We start from the raw sequence: 24,303 nt of genomic DNA on the forward strand, positions 1-24,303 counted from the left end.
TTCTTTATATTTTACTTCTTTTCTACAAAAAGAAAGATATTTAGGTGGCCAGTTTTGGAGACACGGTATGTTTCTACGTTCAGTATTGGCAGTATTGGGGTTCATTTTCTCCTGTTACCCTTGGGGAAAAAAATGGGGGCAAAAAGATCATTGTTGTGAAAAAAAATGATTTTTTTATTTTTACGGCTCTCCGTTATAAAACTTCTAGATAAGTTCCTTAGGGGGTCTACTTTCCAAAATGGTGTCACTTAAGGGTTTAGGCACATCAGGGTCTCTCCAAGCGCAACATGGCATCCAATCTCAATTCCAGCCAATTTTGTATTGAAAAGTCAAAGGGCGCTCCTTCCCTTCCGAGCTCTGCCATGAACCCAAACAGTGGTTTACCTGCATATATGGGGTATCAGCGTACTCAGGACAAATTGTATGACAACTTTTGGGGTCCAATTTCTACTGTTACCCTTCGTAAAATAAAACAAATTGGATCTGAAGTACATTTTTTGTGAAAAAAGTTAAATGTTCATTTTTTTTATTTTTTTTTAAACATTCCAAAAATTCCAGTGAAGCACCTGAAGGGTTAATAAACTTCTTGAATGTGGTTTTGAGCACCTTGAGGGGTGCAGTTTTTAGAATGGTGTCACTTTTGGGGATTTTCTATCACATAGAGCCCTCAAAGTGACTTCAAATTTGATGTGGTCCCTGAAAAAAATTGTTTTGTAAATTTTGTGGTGAAAATGAGAAATCGCTGGTCAACTTTTAACCCTTATAACTTCCTAGCAAAAACAAATTTGATTGCAAAATTGTGGTGACGTAAAGTAAACATGTGGGAAATGTTATTTATTAACTATTTTGTTCGTGATGACAGCGCCATACTGCTGCTGCTCTCGGTACAAACGCACCTCCCACAGAGCAGTACTAGTACGGCGAAGGTCGAGAAAGGGTTAAGGAATCCTTTTCACATGTACTGGGAAAACCAACCATTTTACATAAACCCTAATACCAGGAAATACTAACCTATCAGCTGTCGACTTCTTATTTTCAGACATCTGCAGAATACTGGGAGATTTAATCAAGTTTGTTTTTTCTTGAAAAACTATAAAAGAAAATGAAGCAACATGCTTTCTTTAGGATTTGTACATGAAAATAATTAAAGAAATAAAAGTAAAAGAAGAAGATCTTCATTTAAGATGCAAACCTTTTTCAACAAAACCACAAAAAAAATTGCACTCTAAAAGCAAATAGAAGGTGTAATTACTTTATGGCTATGTGCCCAGGATTTGACTTTTTGACATTGTGTATTTTTGTGTCAAAAACAAGCATTTACAATTTCACTAAAGCGGATAAGATTTATAGAAATCTCATGCCCACTGTTTTATTCTTTGTTTTTTACTCCGCGTAAACCTCGTTTTAAATATAGCAACAACTGAGCCTATAAATCAAGTAATTGGGTGCTAATAACATCCCTAATTCAATTGCACACTATACACTCAAGCAGTATAGTGCATGTACATAGTAAAACATAGTGAATGTTTTTAATACCTGAACTCCAGAGAGACAGTGTGAAGAGTGATGGTGGGTAGATGTGCCGTTCCCCATCACCCAGATGCGCGTTTCACCCTGAGCTTCTTCCGGGGCATTTCTGGGTGAGGGAGGGCGGCCCCTTTAAACTGTGCAGGGGCCAATGGATATCCAGAAGGGCCATGCATTTAATACTGGGACACTTTTTGAGTGTTTCATGTGTTTCAAATATGCAACAAGTCAATTTGTGATACAGGTCTGCTGAGTTTTATGTGCAGATTTTTCACATGGACTTGCACTAGATGCAGAAAATCCACAAGTAAAAAAAAAAGAGCATGAATTTTTTTTAGCCAGTTTCAGCTGCTGAAATGCATAAAAAACAAGTGTAATTCACACATTACTGGATCCATAAAGTTTTGCCTAAGACGAATACCCATGTGTCAAAAACATAGCAGGTTAGTTTAAAACATGACAAACCAAGAAGTCAAAAACATGATAAAAACTTACGGCAATTTAAAAAAAAAAAAAAAAAAAAAAAAAAAAAAAACAAGCACTGAAAAAAAAGCAACCACCAACGCAATAGGTGCAGAAAACATCAAGACATACTGCTCATCTTGGGAAAGGAGCCTAAGAATATTCCACTTTAAAATCCGCAACCTCAAAACATAGGCTCTTTTCCCAAGATGACCGGTAAGAGTACTCCGCTTTAAGCAAAAACCAAATCTTCAGTTTAAAATAATTTAAAGGGTAAAAAAAAAATCATTTTCAAACCATCTGAACCTTTACTTTTTATGTTAAAGTTCTGAAAAACCCTTAGATCAATAGTTTTGCTGCTATTTCATTGTCTTACTAGGAGTTCGAGTCCGTTTAGCTTCCACAGGTGTAGACGATGACAAAACAGTTTTCTTCTTAAAAGGAGAAACCCTTCCACTCAAACTGAAGCCTCGTTCTTCCTCCATCACAAATGTAGTTTCGGGTCTGTGTTTGAGAAAGAATTGTACAGTTAAAAAAAAAAAAAAAATCTGCATAAAGCATGGATTTTTGTGAGTACTCACCGTAAAATCCTTTTCTCCGAGACGCTCATTGGGGGACACAGATACTGTGGGGACACAGATACTGTGGGTGTATGCTTCTGCCGCTAGGAGGCTGACACTAAGTGAAAAAAAGAGGTTAGCTCCTCCTCCGCAGTATACACCCTCGCCCCTATTGCGGGCGGAAATCAGTTTGGTGCCAAAGCAGTAGGAGGACAAAAAATCAGCCTTAATACAGGTACAACATGTCCAAAGGAAAACACCACCCTTATATCAAATAAGTAAACACATTCATTTAAACAAGAGCCAACTGGCTAATAGGGTGGGTGCTGTGTCCCCCAATGAGCGTCTCGGAAAAAAGGATTTTTACGGTGAGTACTCACAAAAATCCATGCTTCTCCTTCGTCTCATTGGGGGACACAGATACTGTGGGACATCCTAAAGCAGTCCCTGGGTGGGAGATTGACTCACCGATCCAAGCTACATGCACCTCCTGTTTAAAGGTGCGCCACCGTTGCTTGGAGACTCCTTCTACCCAGGCTTGCATCCGCCGAGGCCTGAGTATGGATATTATGTTTGGCAAATGTGTGCAGGCTGGACCAGGTTGCTGCCTTGCAAACCTGTTCTCTCGAAGCCTGGTGCCGAAGCGCCCAAGAGGCGCCCACCGACCGGGTAGAGTGCGCTGTGATCCCTGCCGGAATCAGTGTGCCTCTAATGCAGTAGGACTCCTGAATAGTCAAACGAATCCATCTGGCTATGGTTGACTTTGCGGCAGCAAGTCCCTTCCTGCGTTCTTCAGGGAGCACGAACAGCGTGTCCGTCTGAGGAAAGGGTGCCGTCCGTGACATGTACCTCCGCAGGGCTCTTACCAGGTCTAACGTGTGAAGAGCCTTCTTCCACACGGTGCATCGGTGCTGGACAAAATGAAGGCAAAGCAACATCTTCATTGATGTGACAAAGAGGACACGACCTTCGGCAGAAAAAGAGGGGCTGGTCTGAGGACCATCTTATACCTATGGAAAGTGAGGAACGGAGCTTGGCAGGATAGAGCCGCCAGCTCTGAAACCCGCCTGATGGAAGTGATGGCCACTAGGGGAACAACTTTCCAGGAAAGGTACCTCAAAGCGATATCCTGAAGCGGTTCCAATGGAGCTTCCTGCAGAACACTTAGGACCATGTTAGGAACCCAGGCGTCCATCGGCGCCATATAGGGAGGTATCAAGTGGGACACTCCCCGGATGAAAAGTTTTCACCTGCAAATTGGTAGCAACCCTGCACTGGAACAGGACGGATAAGGCCAACATTTGTCTCCTGCGGAAACCTGGGGCAAAGCCCGAGTCTAATGCTCTACTGACTGAGCATCCGGGCTCTCTGAGCCCGACTGGAGAAAAACCAAGATGTTGGAGATCGAGAATCTTAGCGGAGAAACACCGCGGCCTCGACATCAAGCAAAGAACACCTTCCAGGTGTGGTGGTAAATTCATGCTGAAGCAGGCCTCCGGGCTCTAATCGTTGTAGCGACCACCTTGCTCCCGAACCCTGCCTGGGTTAGAATCCAAGATTCAACGGCCCTGCCATCAAACACAGGGTCCATGAGTTCGGGTGGCAAATTAGCCCTTGAGACGGTAGATCTGGGCGCTCTAGCAGGCGCCCAGGAACATCGGCGAGCAGCTGCCTTAGATCTGCGTACCACGCTCGACGGGGCCAGTCTGGGGCCAGCAGAATCGCCGGCCCCCCTTCCGTCTTGATCCCTTTGCTGACTCTCGAGAGTAGTGGCAGTGTGGAAAATAGATATGGGAGGCGATACTGGTTCCATGGTAGAACCAACGCGTCCACCGCGAATGCCTGCGGGTCCCTGGCCCGAGCGACATATGTGGGCACCTTGGCATTCACTCTGGAAACCTATCAGGTCCGCATCCGGAGCTCCCCACAGTTGACAAATCTGTTGAAGAACTTCGGGATGTAGAGACCACTCTCCGGATGCAAGACCCTGCCGGCTGAGGAAGTCTGCCGCCCAATTTTCCACGCCCGGGATGTGGACAGCTGAAATCACCGAGTGGTTTGCTTCGGCCCATTGAAGAATGTGCTCCACCTCGCGCATGGTTGTTCTGCTGCGGGTTCCCCCCTTGACAAATTATGTAAACCACCGCCCTGGCGATGTCCGATGGAATCCGGATGGGGCGGCCTGCTAGAAAGTGATGAAACTTCTGCAGAGCCAGCCGAATTGCTCGTATCCCCAATAAGTTGATCGGGAGGCGTGCCTCCTGTGGCGACCACCGTTTCTGGGTTGTGTGGTGGCGAAACACCGCTCCCCAACCGAGGAGACTGACATTGATTGTCGTTATCAGCCCATGACATGGGGGGAAAGGTTTCCCCTAGGCCAGAGAAGAACTGGTTATCCACCATCCGAACGACTGCCTGACTTGAGAGGACAGTTTGCACCGCCGATCGAGCGTGAAAGGATTCTTGTCCCAGGCTGACACGAGGCGTGCTGCAGGGGGTGAAGGATGGAACTGGACGAAAGGTATCGCTTCGATTGCTGCCACCATTTTCCATAGGATCCTTATCGCAGATCGGATGGTATGAGGGACTGGTTGGCGTAGTGTCCGGACTCCCTGCCAGAGACTAGCGCCCTTTCCTGAGGGAGAATTATCAACCTTCAGCAAGCGTCGAAGATCATTTCTAGGAAGGAGATCCTCTGAGCTGGCACAAGGGATGATTTCTCTGCATTGACCAACCATCTAAGCGGCAAGAGTATCTAGCGTGATGTTGACACCTTCCTCACATGCCCGTATTGACGGGCCCTTGACCAAGAGGTCATCCAGATAAGGCAAGATGAGTATGCCTCGAGAATGTAGTGTGGCCCTGACAATTGCCATAACCTTTGTGAACACTCTAGGAGCCGTGGCTAGCCCGAAGGGTAGCGCTACGAACTGCAAATGCTGAACGCTGATGGCGAAGCGTAGCCGCCTCTGCGGAGGAGGAAAAAATGGGAATATGCAGAAATGCGTCCTGGCTGTCAATTGAGGCCAAGTATTCTCACTGCTCCATGACCGCTATGACTGAACGGAGACTCCATCCGGAAATGTCTTATCCTGATGAATTTGTTCAGAAGCTTCAGGTCCAAAAAACAGGCCTGACAGACCCATCCTTTTTGGGAACCGCAAAAAGGTTGGAATGAAATCCCTGAGCTCCTCTGTGTTCCGGCACTGGAACAATGACTCCATTGTGAAGGAGCGACTTGATGGCTCCCAATAGAGCCCTTACCAGGGTATCCACCCTGGGAAGCCGGGAAAGAAAAAAACATCTTGGAGGGTATCTGAAAAATTCTATTTTGTAACCGGTGGACACCCAATTCTTTTACCCATGCGTCGTGAGCGATGTTGGCCCAGACGTGGTGAAAACAGAGTAGGCGGCCGCCCACTTTGCTGGTGTCGTCTGGTAAAGACCTCGAGTCATTTGGCCGATGATCCTTAGGATCTGGGTCCCCTCGATCTGGCCTGTTGAGCACGCATTCTCCCCAATGAGGTGGTGGAATTGGGCCCCGTAGTCCACCCGGAGTCTTTTAACGCATGACCCCGGACCGGTCTCCTATTCGGGTCCCGGACCAGGCTCAGGTTGCTTAGCGGCCACCACCTGACCAATGCAGTCACGTCCGGCCTAGAATGGCCGGTGGCACTGCGAAAGGCCCGAAGACGTGCCTGAACCGGGTGACGGAAAAAACGATTTAACCTTCTGTTGAGGGAGAAACCCGCTCTTTCCTACTGTGGAGTCGGAGATAAATTGATACAAAAATTGGCGGCCGCACTGATAAGGCAGGGAAGTCAAGGACTTCTTGGAAGTAGAATCAGCCCGCCATGTCCTCAACCACAGGGCTCTTCAGATAGAGACTGCATTAGCGGCAGCAAGTGCTGAACAATTGGCTGCCTCCAAAGACGCATTCAATCCATAATCTCCGGCTATCGCCATCTGAAATGTGACCTCCGAGATCTCTGCATGTAGATCCTGCTCCTGCGCGACCTTGTTTAATGTTTCTATGATATCATAGCCTTGGCTACCCAAGTTGCTGCAAACGAGGGAGCGAGTGCAGACCCTGACGCCTCATATACTGAACGACCTAGGCTCTCAATAAGGCAGTCCGTGGGATCTTTAATCAAGGAAACCCTAGGGACAGATAACAGGGTCTTAGTGGCCAGGTGTGAAACCGGAGGATCCACTATCGGGGATTCCATCCATTGTTTACGGAGGTCCGGAGCAAACGGATAACGTTTCGAGTGCCTTTTAACCTGAGAAAAATGCAATTTTGGACGTTCTCTGTGCCACTGCACTATGTCCTCAAACTCAGGGTGAGAGGAAAAAATTCTGTGCAGCCGCTTCACCCGTTTACATGCCACTTTACGTCCCGTAGCCGCTGCGGTATCATCCTCAATCCCCAGGGTCTGATTGATGGCTTCTATGAGGCTGTCCAGTGTTTCACATGACCCTGGAGTGTCCAGGTCCATGGGCTCGTCTGAGTCGCAATCTGAGGTCTGCTCGCTATCAACCACTGGTGACGGGGAGCGAGAAGCAGATCTTACGGATGCCAAAGGCACCGGATGGACTGGGCGACACCGTGTGGATTCGTTTCCCCCGGGTCTGCCTGGAGTGAGGGTGGCCCCTGCAGGCCAGAGGCTCCTGTGAGGTGGAGGTTCCCTCTAAAGGCAGCGAGACACTGTCCCTGCCCCTATCTGGGGCTTGAAGGGATTCTATTGCTCTCATAAGCGACGCCATGTACTGTGACAGTGATCGGGCCCACTCCGGGGCATTTGACACATTGGTCGCGGAGGAGGGATCCTGGGCGCGTTTTGATTCGCAGGCTTCGCATAAATGCTGCTCTGCGCCCACGGAAACGCAGCCCGACAAGAGATGCATGCCGCGTAAAAGAACATGTGCGTCTTTGCTTTTGTTCGGACATGCTGTATCTGTCCGCTGCTGGGGATATGGGGAGGAGGTAGCCTCTCGGGCAGCACTTACCCCAGTCCTGCGCCCCCCCGTCCTGGATGCCTCCTTTAAATCGCGCGCCGACATCTGTGGCGTGCACCAGCCTGTAAAATCGCTCTAGGGGCGGTACTCCCACCTTGCGGCCTAGCCCGTGCTCCGAAGCCGGGGCCTCGATTTTTACCGCCGCCGAGTGCGGGGCAGGCTGCCGGAAGTGACACGCGGCCCCGAGGGCGGAACTTCCGGCCGAAGCCGCGGCCTCAAAGTGGTGCTACTGACCGGCGCAGTGTTCCTGTCCTGACGGATCCAGCCCTTCTCTTGCATGGCTAGTGGACACCGCGAGGCGTGCTGCGGCTGTGGGCTCCAGCCCGAAATCTTCGCAGGAGCCCTCCCCGACCCTCTCCTCACCGATGATCTTCTTCAGCCTGAGCGCAGGTATGTGAGGGGGTCTTTGATAAAAAATAGGACGGTGCAGGCACCCTAGCTCCATCTAACCCCTTCAGGGGGTGAGGAGAGGGACCGTCCGCCACCTTGCAGCACCGCCGTCTAGCGTTGGTGGAGCAGTGGGGGCCGCACAGACTAGTCTTGTGCCTCTGTGCAAGCCCATGGTTTCAATACCTAGGGGTGGACAGGGCTAAGTCTGGCATAATGTCCCACGTCGCGGGAGAGGATACGTGGAGGGATACTCGCACGTGGTCGCCCGTTGATGGTTTGGGGAAATCGGATCCTTTCAATAGGATGCGTTGCCCCTGTCTTATCTTCATAAAGTAAAAAACAAAGAAAAAAATAGATGTCTGGGGAAAAGTCCCAGAGATGTCCCTCGGTGCGGGAAAGGATACGCGGAGACGATACTCAACGCGTGCTTGCCCGTTGATGGTTTGGGGAGATCGGACCCTTTCCATAGGATCCGTCGCCCCTGTCTCATCTTCATAGTAAACTAGAAAAAAATAGTCTGGAGAGATCCAGACTGTGTGTGCCTCCATAGGACACTAAGCAAAAACTGATTTCCGCCCGCAATAGGGGCGAGGGTGTATACTGCGGAGGAGGAGCTAACCTCTTTTTTTCACTTAGTGTCAGCCTCCTAGCGGCAGAAGCATACACCCACAGTATCTGTGTCCCCCAATGAGACGAAGGAGAAAGCACATTTATATTTGGGAAGTACTCATTTTTCAAAATATGGTGTTTACGTCATATAAACACATAGTCCAGATTTACCATGCTTTTTGACCATTTTCTTAATAAATGTATGGGACATTTTTATTACTGAGTAAATCATGGTATTTGAGCCATTTTTCCACAACATTTTGATGTCCTTTAATTCCTTCATAACATTTGACATAACTATGTGTAGATCAGGTAGGGGTTCCCACAAAATGTCGTAAAGTTACGGTATATCATAACGATCATGGGGGAAAAAAAAAAAAAAAAAAAGACACTGTCCGAACAAAGTGCTGCCAGGAGCTCGACTTAAGTTGATCTTCGGCTGTCACAGCATTTAGAAGACTGGCAGAGGACGGGGACTCGCTCTTCCACCCCAGTGACGCAGTCGCAGGCTGCAGAAGGATATCATAGCAGGCTGCAGAAGGATATCATAGCAGCAACCAGAGTTCAAATGACAATTTCCGGGTCTGCCAGCCACAGTGGCCTGTTAGTGCCTTTTAGACTATGCTCCTGGCATGATCTATGTCAGTTTAAAACTGACCGGTATAATGCATTGCAGTACACGTGTGTTCCAATGCATTATAGCAATGATCAGAGTAACAAGAGGTTAAAGTCCCAGAGGGACAAATTACATAAGAAAAAGAAAAAATCAAAACCTAATAAACAAAAAAAAAATTCTATAGGCAGAAAAATAGGAAAATTATAATTGTCAAACACTTTTTTATCTTTGTTATTGTTGCCAAACATAAAAACAGATATTTGCTACTGATGTAATCGTACTGCAATAAATAGCACACTAAGAGGATTCTGACAGTGCAGCAAGCACAGTACACTGGCTTGCTAAAATATTTATTCACTCCCCTTGGCTTTTTATCCATTTTGTTACATTACAACCAGTGTTTAAACATTTTTGTAATCCAAATTGTTTGTGCTTCATCTGCACTAAATAGTCAACGTTAGTACAGTGAATTGAGGAAAATAAAAGCCTAAATTAAATATATGCGATCAAATTGTAATGCTGCTGCAGTGCAGTATAGCGCAACCTCCACCAGGGGGTGCTGGTTAGGGTAGAGAGGTTGCGCACACACAGCATAACAACACTGAGCAGCAGCACAGGTATCACAGGTAACGAAAAAGTGGTCAGACAAGCCGAGTCATACACTGTCAGGAGCAGAATCAAAAGGTCACAGCAATGCACGTAGTCAGAGACAACCCAGATGTCAGCCTAACGGGAACGTGGTATCCAAAACGTAAGACGTAGTCAGAGTACAAGCCAGCGAGTCAAAGCCAGTCAAGGAACGAGGTATCAGGGACGGAAAACAAGAGGCGGAGTTCAGAGATCAGGCCGAGCCATACACTGTAATAGAACCACCAGAAGCACACTAAGTCAGGGATAGGGAACGGGTCACACACAAATACGGGAAGTCAGAGGCAGAAGGATCACTAGGGTATACGGGTCAGAGGCTCTAGCCTGGAAGCATGAATTGTAGCTGACACTGGCAAGCAGGCTGCAGAGGACTGAAATAGCCCAGCCTGCTCCAAAACGAGGCAGAGGGGAATAACCCCCCGTAGTGAAATATGTATATGTATGACTAGCAGTAATTAACTTTTGTCTTAGGCTGCAGCTCTCCACACAGGTCATGACCTCATGTTATCCTGAGAAGGCGGTCTCCTGTCTCCAATCTCACCAGGGGACTTTCCTGAGAACCACACAGTGGTTATATTTCACACCTTTTGAAGAGCTGCAAACTGGAGAACAACACTAATCTGTCTATGAGAAAAGTTACACAAAGAGTTTCAGAGAAAAAAATAATGTATTCATTGGTAAAATAGCCATGGTCCAGTAACAAACCAGCAATTAGAATATTAACATGAGAGGCTTGTCTAGAAATTGGATTCCCAATTCACATCCATAAATTAGGCTTACACAAAAAAAAGTTTTCACATTTGGGGGGCAGCATGGACAGCTGATGTGCTCCATTTCATATTCCACCCCTCCCTCTGGGACAGAATAACAGACTGCAAAGTTCAATATTTCTGTAATGTTTTCTCCCTTTTATTTTATCGCTGTTTTGCATATTTGTATGTCACTTTATTTCCATTTTTATATCCTTTTATTGTAACCACTGTACCTTTTAAATTAAAGCTTAAAACTTTAATAAGTCTGAACCTTGTTGCTCTAAAGAATCCATATCCTTAGAAAGTGTGTGCGCCTGGTGATTAGCACATAGTAGTAGTAGTATTTCCGGGATTCATCACCCGTGTGTTCGGTGAGTGGTGGCAGCGTGTATGAAGCCGGGTGTGTGGTCTGTGTCGGGGTGTGATTTATGCTCCCACTGCAGCCTAGAACAGAAGTCAAATGGTGGACTGAATGAGAGGAGATAAATTAACCCTTGCAGGCACAACCCCAAGTCATGTGCTGAGAAGTGGGTACGTGACAAACTGGTGGCAGCGGTGGGATAACCAAGATAAGCCCCCCTGCGATTGTGATATCCGTGTGCTGGTTTTCATGACACCTCCACATGACCAGTCTAGAGAGAAGATATCAGAAAACAAACCCCGGACTGGACCATCACAGTACACCCCTCTCAATGGGGGCCACAGGACCACCAGGCTTCCCTGGACAACGAGAGTGAAAGGTCCGGCCCAACCGATCAGGATGGACCGAATGTGCCTGCACCCATGATCCGTCCTCAGGACCGTAACCTTTCCAATGGACTAATGAAGTGAACAGCGGAGCATACGAGAATCCACCACCCGTTCCACCTTATACTCGGTCTGGCCATCCACCACAACAGGCGGCAGGAGCGAAGGGGAGACACCTGAGGAAGGCCCCGACGGCTTCAGAAGCGCCTTATGGAATACATTGGGGATCCGCAACGACGGAGGCAAGTGCAGGCGAAAGGCCACTGGATTAACCACATCTAAAATTTCATAAGGGCAAATAAACTGGGGACCCAACTTAGAGGGAATCCGCAATCTAATATTTTTGTGGATAACCATACCTTATCCCCACCACTTGGTAAGATGGCCCCACAACGCCTCCCCAATGTTTCTCTGAACCTCCCTCCAGATCTCCCCCAACCGCAGAAAGGTCGAATGAGCCCCTGGACACCACGAATCCAGCTGGGAAAACTCACCAAAGTGAAGGTGAAACCCATAGTTGCAGAAGAACGGGGAAGTACCAGTCGACTGGGACACGATTATTGAAAGAAAATTCAGCCATGGGTACCGAAGAGCACCAATCATCCAGTCTGGACTTGGCAAGACATCGCAATTTCTGCTCCAAAGACTGATTGGTCCTTTCAGGGGATCTCCTAGGGATTCCTGCACTTGCAGCGGATTATGGGTAAGCTATAAAAGCTTACGTGGGTTATAGCAAATTGAATTGCACTATGCACTCTATGTCCCTTACTTCAAGTCAGTCTCTCCATTATATGGGCTCATAGATGTGGGATTGTGGTTGCCTCTAGTTTATCTCCCACCATTAATTTGGGATTTGGATGTTTCGCCCCCGCACATTTCGTCCCCAGCATTTGGCCCCCAGGATGTTTCGCCCCCGCATATTTCGCCCCCAGCAGTCCCCACTCCCCAGCATTTCGCCCCCGGCAGTCTCACCCCAAAAGTTTGCCCCCGGATCCGGCGGGGGGGTCCTGGGGTCAGAATCAGAGCGCTGAGGGATTTGCCCCAACTTCTGTACAGGAGATCTCTTTAAGAGAGCCTGGTGTCAGTACCAGAGCATTTGAAGGCAATTGCCCTGACTTCCATACCGGGGATCCCTTTAAGAGGCGCCTTGGGTCAGAACCAGAGCGCTGGATGGATTTGCCCTAACTTGCATACCATTGATCCATGGGAGGGGAGGGATTCATTTCTGTAATGTGCTCTGTGCCCCTTTCTGGGGGGCAGACAATGGTTGGGAGCTTATGTTCCTGGGGATGCTAGATTTCTCCCACCATGTCCGTGTCTGCTGAGGTGTCATGCAGTGAGAAAACTGTTGGTCATAGCAACCAATCACAGCTCAGCTACTTTTAACCAGCTCTGGTGAAATGAGAGCTGCTTAGTGATTGTTTGCAAGGAAAACTGTTGATCATAGCAACCAATCAGAGCTGAGCTTCTTTTGAACAGCTCTGGTGAAATGAAAGATGCTTCGTGATTAGTTGGTGATACACACATACATACATTCATTTTTATATATAGAGATTGCTTTTTGCCTTGTTTATTTTTTCACGGCATTCACTAAATGGGTTAACTAGACAGTTTTATAGAGAGGGTCATTCCGGACGTGGCAATACCAAATATGTGTACTTTTATGGGGGTTTTTTTATTTCCATAAATGTATTTATTGGAAAAATATTTTTTTTTCTTTATTTAGGGATTTTTTTAAAACTATTTTTACACTTTAAAATATATTTACATTGTCCCAGTATGGGACATCACTATATAATGTCAGATCGCTGATCTTAAGGGTCTGTCACACTAAGAGATATCGCTAGCAATATCGCTATAACGAGTGACGTTATAGCGATATTGCTAGCGATATCGCTATGTCTGATACTTACCTACAACCCGCTCCCCCGCTGGTTATCGCTGATCGCGCGAGAACGTTCAGGACTGTTTCTCGTCGTCAGCTTCCTGTGGCGCTTCCTGCTGTGATGACGAGCGACGCGTGGAGCCGGGCGGGAGGACGCAGGATCGCCTGGTGTGAAAGGTAAGTAGCGATCCCCGTCCCCAGCGATGTCGCTAGTGAGATCTGCCTATGTGGCAGCTCACTAGCGACCACTTAGCGATGTACCAGCGATCCTGACCGCGTCATATCGCTGGTCGGGATCGCTGGTACATCGCTAAGTGTGACAGTACCTTTACACTCTGCACTGTAGTTTCAAATCAGCAATCTGACAGGCAATTAAGGAGGCATGCTGGCACCTGCTCTCAGCAGGCACTCACAAGCCACCTTACCTGCAGAACTCCAAAGGACCTCGTGGCCATCTTGGTGTCGGGGATCTAATATGGAGACCATAACTACACTGCGATAGCATCCCAGTGTGCTGATGGGAGGTGCGCAGGGAGCCCCTTTTCTATGCGATGCTTATCCATGCCGCTGTCACTACTGACAGCGGCATCAGAAGGGTTAAATGCTCATGATCGGTGCTAGCACAGATCATGGGCGCTGCTGCAGGGTGTCAGTTGCCACATACAGCCGACACCCGCACATGATCGCCGTTGCGCTCAGCGTGAGGCCAGCGCAATAATAGCGCTGCTCTCGGCACAACCGCACCTCCCACAGAGCAATACTAGTACAACGAAGGTCGCAAAGGGGATAAGGAATCCTTTTCACATGTGCTGGGAAAACCAACCATTTTACACATATCCCAATACCAGGAAATACTAACCTTTCAGCTGACTTCTTATTTTCAGACATCTTTTGCGGAATACTGGTAGATTTAATCAAATTTGTTTTTTCTTGAAAGACTATAAGAGAAAATGAAGCTGTAAATACGCTTTCTTTAGTATTTGTACATGAAAATAATTAACAAAGAAATAAAAGTAAAAGAAGCAGATATTCATTTAAAAGGCAAACCTTTTTCGGCAAAACCACAAAAAAATTGCAGTCTAAAAGAAATGTGTAATTACTTTAAGGCTATGTGCCCAGGATTGGATATCAGTGAGTGTTTGACATTGTGTGTTTTCTGTCAAAAACAAGCATTTACAATTTCACTAAAGCGGATGGGATTTATAGAAATCTCATGCCCACTGTTGTATTCTTTGTTTTTTACTTAGCGTAAACCATATTTCAAATATAGCAACAACTGATCCTACAGAAGTAAACAACTAGGTTTAAATCAAGAGATCCAAAAAGTTTATTGGATAATTACATAAATATAAAAACCATAAATAAAGCTAGATCCATATCTCACTCAACACCCAGTAGGGGGAACTCCAACATCTATCCTCCTAAAAATAGTAAATACAAAGAGCAGGTATTAAATATAACAAAAATCTATGGTGAGCATAGTGCAGCACTAAGGTAGATAAATAATGCCCAATCCAATGGCATCATAAAACCACTATAAATCAAGTAATTGGGCGCTAATAACATCCCTAAATCATTTGCACACTATACACTCAAGCAGTATAGTGCATGTACATAGTAAAACATAGTGAATGTTTTTAATACGTGAATTCCGGATAGATAGTGTGAAAAGAGTGATGGTGGGTAAGTGTTCCAGAAATAAAGGCTAATGTTGTTGAAATTGCTAAATACTTCCGTAATAATCATTTTGCTGCAGCAGCTCTGAAAAGGATGGGTGGAACCAAGCTAACGCTCCCACAAGATGTTAGATGGAACTCTGTGGTGGACTGTTTTGAGCAGTATATCAAAAACTGGCCTATTCTGATGACACTTTGTGAAGAAAATCGAGATAAAATAGATGGCACTGTCACGGCCAAAATCCTCAACATTGGGCTTAAGAGAAGTGTTGAACATATGCTGAGCTTCCTGAAACCCATCTCTCAAGTTTTAAACAAAATACAGAAAAATAGCTGTTTTATTGCGGATGCTGTTGAATTTGGAAGGAACTGAGTGAACACTTAAAAACAGAACTACACATGGACAGAATTAAATTACAAGCAGTAAACAAACGAATGGGACAAGCACTGACTCCAGCTCATTTTTTGGCAAATATTGTCAATATCCAATATCAGGGTCAAAACCTAAGTGCTGAGGAAGAGGAGTTAGCTATGACATGGGTATCCAGCAATCATCCATCTTTAATGCCAACTATAATAAACTTCAGAGCTAAGGGGGAACCATTCAAGAAATATATGTTTGCTGAAGATATTTTAAGGAAGGTCACACCAGTAAACTGGTGGAAGTCACTTAAGCGCTTGGATTTAGAGACTGTTCAAGTAATGATTTCACTTTTAACAGCAGTAGCTTCTTCTGCAGGCATTGAAAGAATATTCTCTTCCTTTGGACTCATTCATTCTAAATTGAGAAATCGGTTGGGACCCAATAAAGCAGGAAAGCTTGTTTTTCTTTTCCAGATTATGAATAGGAACAAAGAAGAAGATGATGATGAAGATGACGACAAGTGAGCTACAGAGGACAGCAGGGACAGTAGTATTTAAGTTTTTCATGTGTCGGCTGGGCTGACAGTCTAAGTTTCTTAAAATATATATATATTTTGTTTAGCCAAATTAGTTAACAAACATGGATGTTTGTTTAAGCAAATAACTTATGCTGTAATGTTATTGTTTCAGTTGAATAAATCTATTTAAATTGTTATTAAGGTCAGGATTATTTTTCTCCTTCCTAAGTACAACAGAACAGTGGTGTCCAAATATGAATGATTAACCCATTAAACTGGGGAGAAAAAAGTAATATAAAAAGTGATTCTAAAAATCTTCATCTACTTGCATGTTAAAGTAGCAAGAACTAGTTTAGGTAGAAACTTTGATTTAAATCAAGCCTTACTGACTAGTGATTTAAATCGTGATTTAAATCAGTTAGATTTAAATGAAATCCACCCTGGCAGGGGCCAATGGATATCCAGAAGGGCCATGCATTTAATACTGGGACACTTTTTGAGTGTTTCATGCGTTTCAAAATATGCAACAAGTCAATTTGTCATACAGGTCTGCTGAGTTTTATGTGCAGATTTTTCACATAGACTTGCACTAGATGCAGAAAATCCACAAGTAAAAAACTAGCATGATTTTTTTGTAGTGAGTTTCCGCTGCAGAAATGCATCAAAAAACAAGTGTAATTCACACATTAGTGGATCAATAAAATTTTGCCTAAGTATAATCGTATCAAAAACATAGCAGGTTAGTTTAAAACATAACAAATAAGTCAAAAACACGATAAAAACTTACTGCAAGTTAAAAAAAAAATGCACTGAAAAAAAGCAACCACCAACGCAGCAGGTGCAGAAACGCTGCAGAAAATCCGCAACCTCAAAACATAGGCTCTTTTCCCAAGATGACCGGTAAGAGTACTCCGCTTTAAGCAAAAACCAAATCTTTAGATTAAAATAATTTAAGGGGTAAAAAAACAAATCATTTTAAGACCATCTGAACCTTTACTTTTTTATGTTAAAATTCTGAAAAACCCTTAGATCAATAGTTGTGCTGCTATTTCATTGTCTTACTAGGAGTTCGAGTCCGTTTAGCTTCCACAGGTGTAGACGATGACAAAACAGTTTTCTTCTTAAAAGGAGAAACCCTTCCACTCAAACTGAAGCCTCGTTCTTCCTCCATCACAAACGTAGTTTCGGGTCTGTGTTTGAGAAAGAATTGTACAGTTAAAAAAAAAAAAATCTGCATAAAAGCACATTTATATTTGGGAAGTACTCATTTTTCAAAATATGGTGTTTGCGTCATATAAACACATAGTCCAGATTTACCATGCTTTTTGACCCTTTTCTTAATAAACGTGTTGGACATTTTTTATTACTGAGTAAATCATGGTGTTTGAGCCATTTTTCCACAACATTTTGATGTCCTTTAATTCCTTCATAACATTTGACATAACTATGTGTTGATCGGGTAGGGGTTCCCACAAAATGCCGTAAAGTTACGGTATATCATAACGATCATGCGGGAAAAAAAGACTGTGCCCGGACAAATTGCTGCCAGGAGCTCGACTTAAGTTGATCTTCGGCTGTCACAGCATTTAGAAGACTGGCAGAGGACGGGGACTCGCTCTTCCACCCCAGTGACGCAGTCGCAGGCTGCAGAAGGATATCATAGCAGCAACCAGAGTTCAAATGACGATTTCCGGGTCTGCCAGCCACAGTGGCCTGTTAGATCATGCCAGGAGCATAGTCTAAAAGGCACTATGTCAGTTTAAGACTGACAGGTATAATGCATTGCAGTACACGTGTGTTCCAATGCATTATAGCAATTATCAGAGTAACAAAAGGTTAAAGTCCCAGAGGGACAAATTACATAAGTAAAAGAAAAAATCAAAACCAAACAAAAAAAAAAAAAAAATTCTATAGGCAGAAAAATAGGAAAATTATAACTGTCAAAATATGGCGATGCAAACACTTTGCTATTGTAGCCAAATATAAAAACAGATATTTGCTACTGATGTAATCGTACTGCAATAAATAGCACACTAAGAGGATTCTGACAGCGCAGCAAGCACGGTACACTGGCCTGCTAAAATATTTATTCACTCCCCTTGGCTTTTTATCCATTTTGTTACATTACAACCAGTGTACTGCAATAAATAGCACACTTAGGCCTTTTTCACACTTCAGTTTTCAAAATCCGCCAGAGTGTGAAATAATGGATCCGTTTCTGTTTTGTGACAAACGAATGCCACTGGATCCGTTTTTTGGATGGATCCATTTTAGTTGCAAGTGAATGAAATTAAGTAACGACTCTGGAGGAGAGACAGACAGGAGAGAGAGGGAGAGAGACAGACAGACAGGAGAGAGAGACAGGAGAGAGAGAGAGAGACAGGAGAGAGAGAGAGAGACAGGAGAGAGAGAGAGAGACAGGAGAGAGAGAGAGAGAGAGAGAGAGACAGGAGAGAGAGAGAGAGAGAGACAGGAGAGAGAGAGAGAGAGAGACAGGAGAGAGAGAGAGAGAGACAGGAGAGAGAGAGAGAGAGACAGGAGAGAGAGAGAGACAGGAGAGAGAGAGAGAGAGACAGGAGAGAGACAGGAGAGAGAGAGAGACAGGAGAGAGAGAGAGACAGGAGAGAGACAGGAGAGAGACAGGAGAGAGACAGGAGAGAGAGAGAGACAGGAGAGAGAGACAGGAGAGAGAGACAGGAGAGAGACAGGAGACAGAGAGAGACAGGAGAGAGACAGAGACAGGAGAGAGAGACAGGAGAGAGACAGAGAGACAGGAGACAGGAGACAGGAGAGAGAGAGAGACAGGAGAGAGAGAGAGACAGGAGAGAGAGAGAGACAGGAGAGAGAGACAGGAGAGAGAGAGAGACAGGAGAGAGAGAGAGACAGGAGAGAGAGAGAGACAGGAGAGAGAGAGAGACAGGAGAGAGAGAGAGACAGGAGAGAGAGAGAGACAGGAGAGAGAGAGAGAGAGACAGGAGAGAGAGAGAGAGAGACAGGAGAGAGAGAGAGACAGGAGAGAGAGAGAGACAGGAGAGAGAGACAGGAGAGAGAGAGACAGGAGAGAGAGGACCCCGAGACTTTTAATCTCTCCATAAACATTTATAATAATGGAACTATCATGGTGCAAGGAACAAAACAAAAACTGGAGGAATTTTTACAACAATTCAGTCACATTAGGACCCAGGTACAAACCTTGAGAAGAGGCATAACCATTCCATCTCAGATTACAGCAGACAGGGTCCCAAGCTGTGCACCCACCACATCTACATCACAACCCCCCATGGATATTCTCAGAGACTGCCTGTCCAGATTAGAAAGTGAGTTTACTCAATTCAAAGAGGATTTACAAAGAAGCCAAGGTGAGAAAAATGCAAATGAACAACTGAAGGACTAAAGGGGGTTTTACACTAAGCAATATCGCTAGCAATATCGCTAAAACGTCACTGGTTTTGTGACGTTATAGCGATATTGCTAGTGATATCGCTATGTGTGATACTTACCAGCGACCGGCTCCCCCGCTGCTCATCGCTGATCGCGCGAGAATGTCCGGCTCCATTTCTCGTCGTCTGCTTCCTGCTGGGCTTCCTGCTGTGACGTCCAGCGACGCGTGGAGGCGGGCGGGAGGACGCAGGATCGCTGTGTGTGAATGGTAAGTATCGTGCGCTGCGTCGCTGCTGCATCGCTGTGAGATCTTTCTGTATGAAAGCTCACTAGCGATCATTTAGCGATGCACCAGCGATCCTGACCGGGTCGGATCGCTGGTGCATCGCTAAATGTAAAAGGGCCTTAACTATTGAGGTTGAAAATAGACTTGTGTGAAATGCAAATGTCACTTAAAAAACTGCAGGAAGAAAACTCAACTCTCAAAGAAGAAATATCCCTGCTAAAATCATCAAATCTGCAACAAAACATGGACATAGCACCTCAAACTATAATGAACACCCCAAAACCCACGCATGCAGCAACTACCCCGATGCCTGACATATCACAGACCGGCGACAGCCCCGACCAGACCGAAACAACCTCAGCAATAAAAATACAGCAGACTCCCATACAGCAAACCAGAGCAACCAACAATCCTACAGAGGAAAACTGTGCCCTCATTCCCTACAACAAAAATACAGCCCCAACACCACAGCAGTCAAAGACAACCATCACCCAAGGACCAAACGATGCACAAACAGCAAATGACCCAAATAGAACACCGATCCCCTACATCGTCCTAATAATAGACTCTAATGGAAAATACCTGGACACTAAGAGACTGTTCCCAGGGGCACAAGTCACAAAAATCCACTGTTCAACAATCCCACAAGCAGAGAAGGTGATCAGTAATCCATACTTCACAGAGCCCACACACCTCATACTACACACCGGCACAAACGATATCCAACAAGAGACAGTCCCTCAGGACCTAACAAAACTCGCAATAGCAGCCCAGCAAAAAATCCCCAGAACCAAAATAATCCTGTCTGCCCTGCTTCCAAGGAAAGAAATAAACCAAGAGGTAATCCAGCAAATCAACTCAGAGCTGGCTGCCAGTATCGCCTCAACACCAAATATACAGCTGGCAAGCCACCCCAGAATAACGCTCCGTCACCTATACGACAACACACACCTCAATAAACAAGGGGTCAGCAATCTAGCAAAAGAGCTAAAGGACATTGTTCCAAACAGACCTCCGAGACTACAAGCAAGACGCCCACCAAACAGATGGCAAACCACAGCGATCCCTGGAGAGAATCCTCAGAGAGGGCAAAGGAGACAACATGCCCCACAATGGCAACGCACGGCGATCCCCAATGAGAGTCCACAGACAGGGCACAGGAGACTCCATGCCCCACAATGGCAACACAGAGCAACAGAGAACAGCAACATGGCTGAAATAAGGACATTGCTCAGCACACTATGCAGCCAACTCATGGGACACCCTTAAAATATGCCACCCAAACCCACCACAAGAACGTGTTACGTCCTATGAAAATCTTTCTTCATTATAAGGTATAACGACCAAATATGACATCCTTAGTTATCAGCAGCTGGAACATTCCAGCAGCTGGAACATTCAAGGACTGAATGCCTCAGCCTTTGGGTCCAAGACAAATGACCCAGACTTCAAGCAAAAGCTAAAGAACATTGACATCCAGATCCTTCTGGAGACATGGGCCCGGGCAGAGGAGGAATCCCTGACACCCATGGGATACAGGGAATTTTCTCTCTCTGCCCAGAAAAACAAGAACATCAAACAGGGCCGTTGTTCAGGGGGCATACTAATATGGTACAAGGAGGAAATCAAAGAGCACATCAAGGCAGTAAAAAGAGGAGAAAGCCATATCTGGATGAGGATAAGCAGCGCCATCCTCACCTCTCAGCAGGACATCTACCTCTGCGCAGCCTACATCCCTCCATCAGAATCCCCATACTATAAGCCGGACATCTATGAGGTCATACAGAGAGAGGCAGCCCAATTCCAGTCTATGGGCAGAGTGCTCCTCTGCGGAGACCTCAATGCCAGGACGGGTACAGAGAAGGACTACATGTCACCTGACGGAAACACATATGTAATGGGAGATGGATCCTTCTATAATGACTCAGTACAGACCGCAAGAAACAGGTATGACAGAGTGGTGAATAAAAGCGGCAGAACCTTGCTGAACCTGTGCCGGAGCTTGGGGCTGTATATAGTGAATGGACGCATCAGGGGGGACTCACTAGGGAGATTTACACTAAACTCCCACTTGGGCAGCAGTGTGGTGGATTACGCAATAACGGACTTAGACCCAGCAAACATACAGTGGGGCAAAAAAGTATTTAGTCAGTCAGCAATAGTGCAAGTTCCACCACTTAAAAAGATGAGAGGCGTCTGTAATTTACATCATAGGTAGACCTCAACTATGGGAGACAAACTGAGAAAAAAAAATCCAGAAAATCACATTGTCTGTTTTTTTTTCATTTTATTTGCATATTATGGTGGAAAATAAGTATTTGGTCAGAAACAAAATTTCATCTCAATACTTTGTGATATATCCTTTGTTGGCAATGACAGAGGTCAAACGTTTTCTGTAAGTCTTCACAAGGTTGCCACACACTGTTGTTGGTATGTTGGCCCATTCCTCCATGCAGATCTCCTCTAGAGCAGTGATGTTTTTGGCTTTTCGCTTGGCAACACGGACTTTCAACTCCCTCCAAAGGTTTTCTATAGGGTTGAGATCTGGAGACTGGCTAGGCCACTCCAGGACCTTGAAATGCTTCTTACGAAGCCACTCCTTCGTTGCCCGGGCGGTGTGCTTTGGATCATTGTCATGTTGAAAGACCCAGCCACGTTTCATATTCAATGCCCTTGCTGATGGAAGGAGGTTTGCACTCAAAATCTCACGATACATGGCCCCATTCATTCTTTCATGTACCCGGATCAGTCGTCCTGGCCCCTTTGCAGAGAAACAGCCCCAAAGCATGATGTTTCCACCACCTTGCTTGACAGTAGGTATGGTGTTTGATGGATGCAACTCAGTATTCTTTTTCCTCCAAACACGACAAGTTGTGTTTCTACCAAACAGTTCCAGTTTGGTTTCATCAGACCATAGGACATTCTCCCAAAACTCCTCTGGATCATCCAAATGCTCTCTAGCAAACTTCAGACGGGCCCGGACATGTACAGGCTTAAGCAGTGGGACACATCTGGCACTGCAGGATCTGAGTCCATGGTGGCGTAGTGTGTTACTTATGGTAGGCCTTGTTACATTGGTCCCAGCTCTCTGCAGTTCATTCACTAGGTCCCCCCGCGTGGTTCTGGGATTTTTGCTCACCGTTCTTGTGATCATTCTGACCCCACGGGGTGGGATTTTGCGTGGAGCACCAGATCGAGGGAGATTATCAGTGGTCTTGTATGTCTTCCATTTTCTAATTATTGCTCCCACAGTTGATTTCTTCACTCCAAGCTGGTTGGCTATTGCAGATTCAGTCTTCCCAGCCTGGTGCAGGGCTACAATTTTGTTTCTGGTGTCCTTTGACAGCTCTTTGGTCTTCACCATAGTGGAGTTTGGAGTCAGACTGTTTGAGGGTGTGCACAGGTGTCTTTTTATACTGATAACAAGTTTAAACAGGTGCCATTACTACAGGTAATGAGTGGAGGAAAGAGGAGACTCTTAAAGAAGAAGTTACAGGTCTGTGAGAGCCAGAAATCTTGATTGCTTGTTTCTGACCAAATACTTATTTTCCACCACAATATGCAAATAAAATGAAAAAAAAACAGACAATGTGATTTTCTGGATTTTTTTTTATCAGTTTGTCTCCCATAGTTGAGGTCTACCTATGATGTAAATTACAGACGCCTCTCATCTTTTTAAGTGGTGGAACTTGCACTATTGCTGACTGACTAAATACTTTTTTGCCCCACTGTAAATGCCTTCATAGTCACCCCTGAAACCCACCTGTCAGACGACAACCAGACACTGCTGTACATGAGATCCACGGACAAACAACCCATAGAAAAGCCACACCTGACCAGTCTACACAACCTGCCACCATCCTACAAGTGGCCCAAACAGTTATCCACTGAATACCCCAACATGACTAACAGAACCGAGATCCAAGAGCTACTTGTAAATTTCAACACAAGTAGTTACGCATCAAACCAGCAAGGGGTCAACGGGGCAGTGAATGACTTTAACAACATCCTATACAACATGGCAGAGCTAGCAGGCATCAGAAGAACCAACCCCAAGAAACCAACAAATAAACAAGGCCAAAAATGGTTTGACAAAGAATGTAAGTCACTACGCAACTCCCTAAGGGTAGCCTCAAACCAAAAGCACAGAGATCCAAAGAACAGGGACCTAAGAGCGGCCCATGACATCCTACAGAGGCAATACAAACGCACTCTCAGGGAGAAAAAAACAGAGGCATATCTGCCAAGAACTACAGAAGCTTGAGGACTCCCTCCAGGATAACTCATTCTGGGAGACCTGGAATCATATCGGCACAAAGCCCAAGCAGAGCACCCTCCACATCCAAAATGGCAACATCTGGCACAGCTACTTCAAAAGGCCTCTACAAGAACATACCAGAAGAAGACCTAACCCCAGAACAGAAGCACCTAACCACTAAACTCAGAGACATGGAGGAGACAATCAAAGACTTCCAAAATCCTCTGGACATACCAATCAGTGTGCTGGAAATAAAAGACAGTATCAAATTTATGAAATGCATGAAGGCCGCGGGCAGTGACGGCATCCTGCTAGAGATGATCAAATTCAGTTCCCCAGATATACATGCAGCACTGGCAAAACTATTCACCCACATCCTGAGTGCTGGCTACTTCCCAAAAAGCTGGAATCAAGGTCTCATAACGCCCATCTACAAGAATGGAGACAGATATGATCCAGCAAACTACAGAGGAATGTGTGTTAACAGCATTCTGGGAAAACTATTTAACAGCATTATTAACAAAAGGATCATCACCTTCCTCACCCAGCGGGACACCCTCAGCAGAAGCCAAGCTGGGTTCATGCCAAACCATCGCACCACGGATC

General features: G+C 45.5%; 1 protein-coding gene across 5 annotated transcripts in view; it reads right to left on the reverse strand.

Moving 5' to 3' along the window:
• The window catches only part of CENPC (centromere protein C), a 274,172-nt gene that overhangs the window by 126,903 nt on the left and 122,966 nt on the right, over positions 1–24,303 (reverse strand). For 4 of the 5 annotated variants that reach the window (XM_073542563.1, XM_073542556.1, XM_073542574.1 and 1 more), the window contains 4 exons: positions 16,835–16,962; positions 14,075–14,153; positions 2,366–2,493; positions 1,012–1,090 (listed from right to left, as the gene is read on the reverse strand). In XM_073542563.1, the coding sequence (XP_073398664.1) occupies positions 1,012–1,090; positions 2,366–2,493; positions 14,075–14,153; positions 16,835–16,962 (414 nt within the window). The remainder of the gene's footprint in view (positions 1–1,011; positions 1,091–2,365; positions 2,494–14,074; positions 14,154–16,834; positions 16,963–24,303) is intronic. The other variant, XM_073542570.1, reaches the window with a different exon arrangement.

The sequence above is a fragment of the Dendrobates tinctorius genome, unplaced genomic scaffold, assembly GCF_039654945.1.
Source record: "Dendrobates tinctorius isolate UK_male_01 unplaced genomic scaffold, ASM3965494v1 ptg000011l, whole genome shotgun sequence".
NCBI classification, from domain to species: Eukaryota; Metazoa; Chordata; class Amphibia; order Anura; family Dendrobatidae; genus Dendrobates; species Dendrobates tinctorius.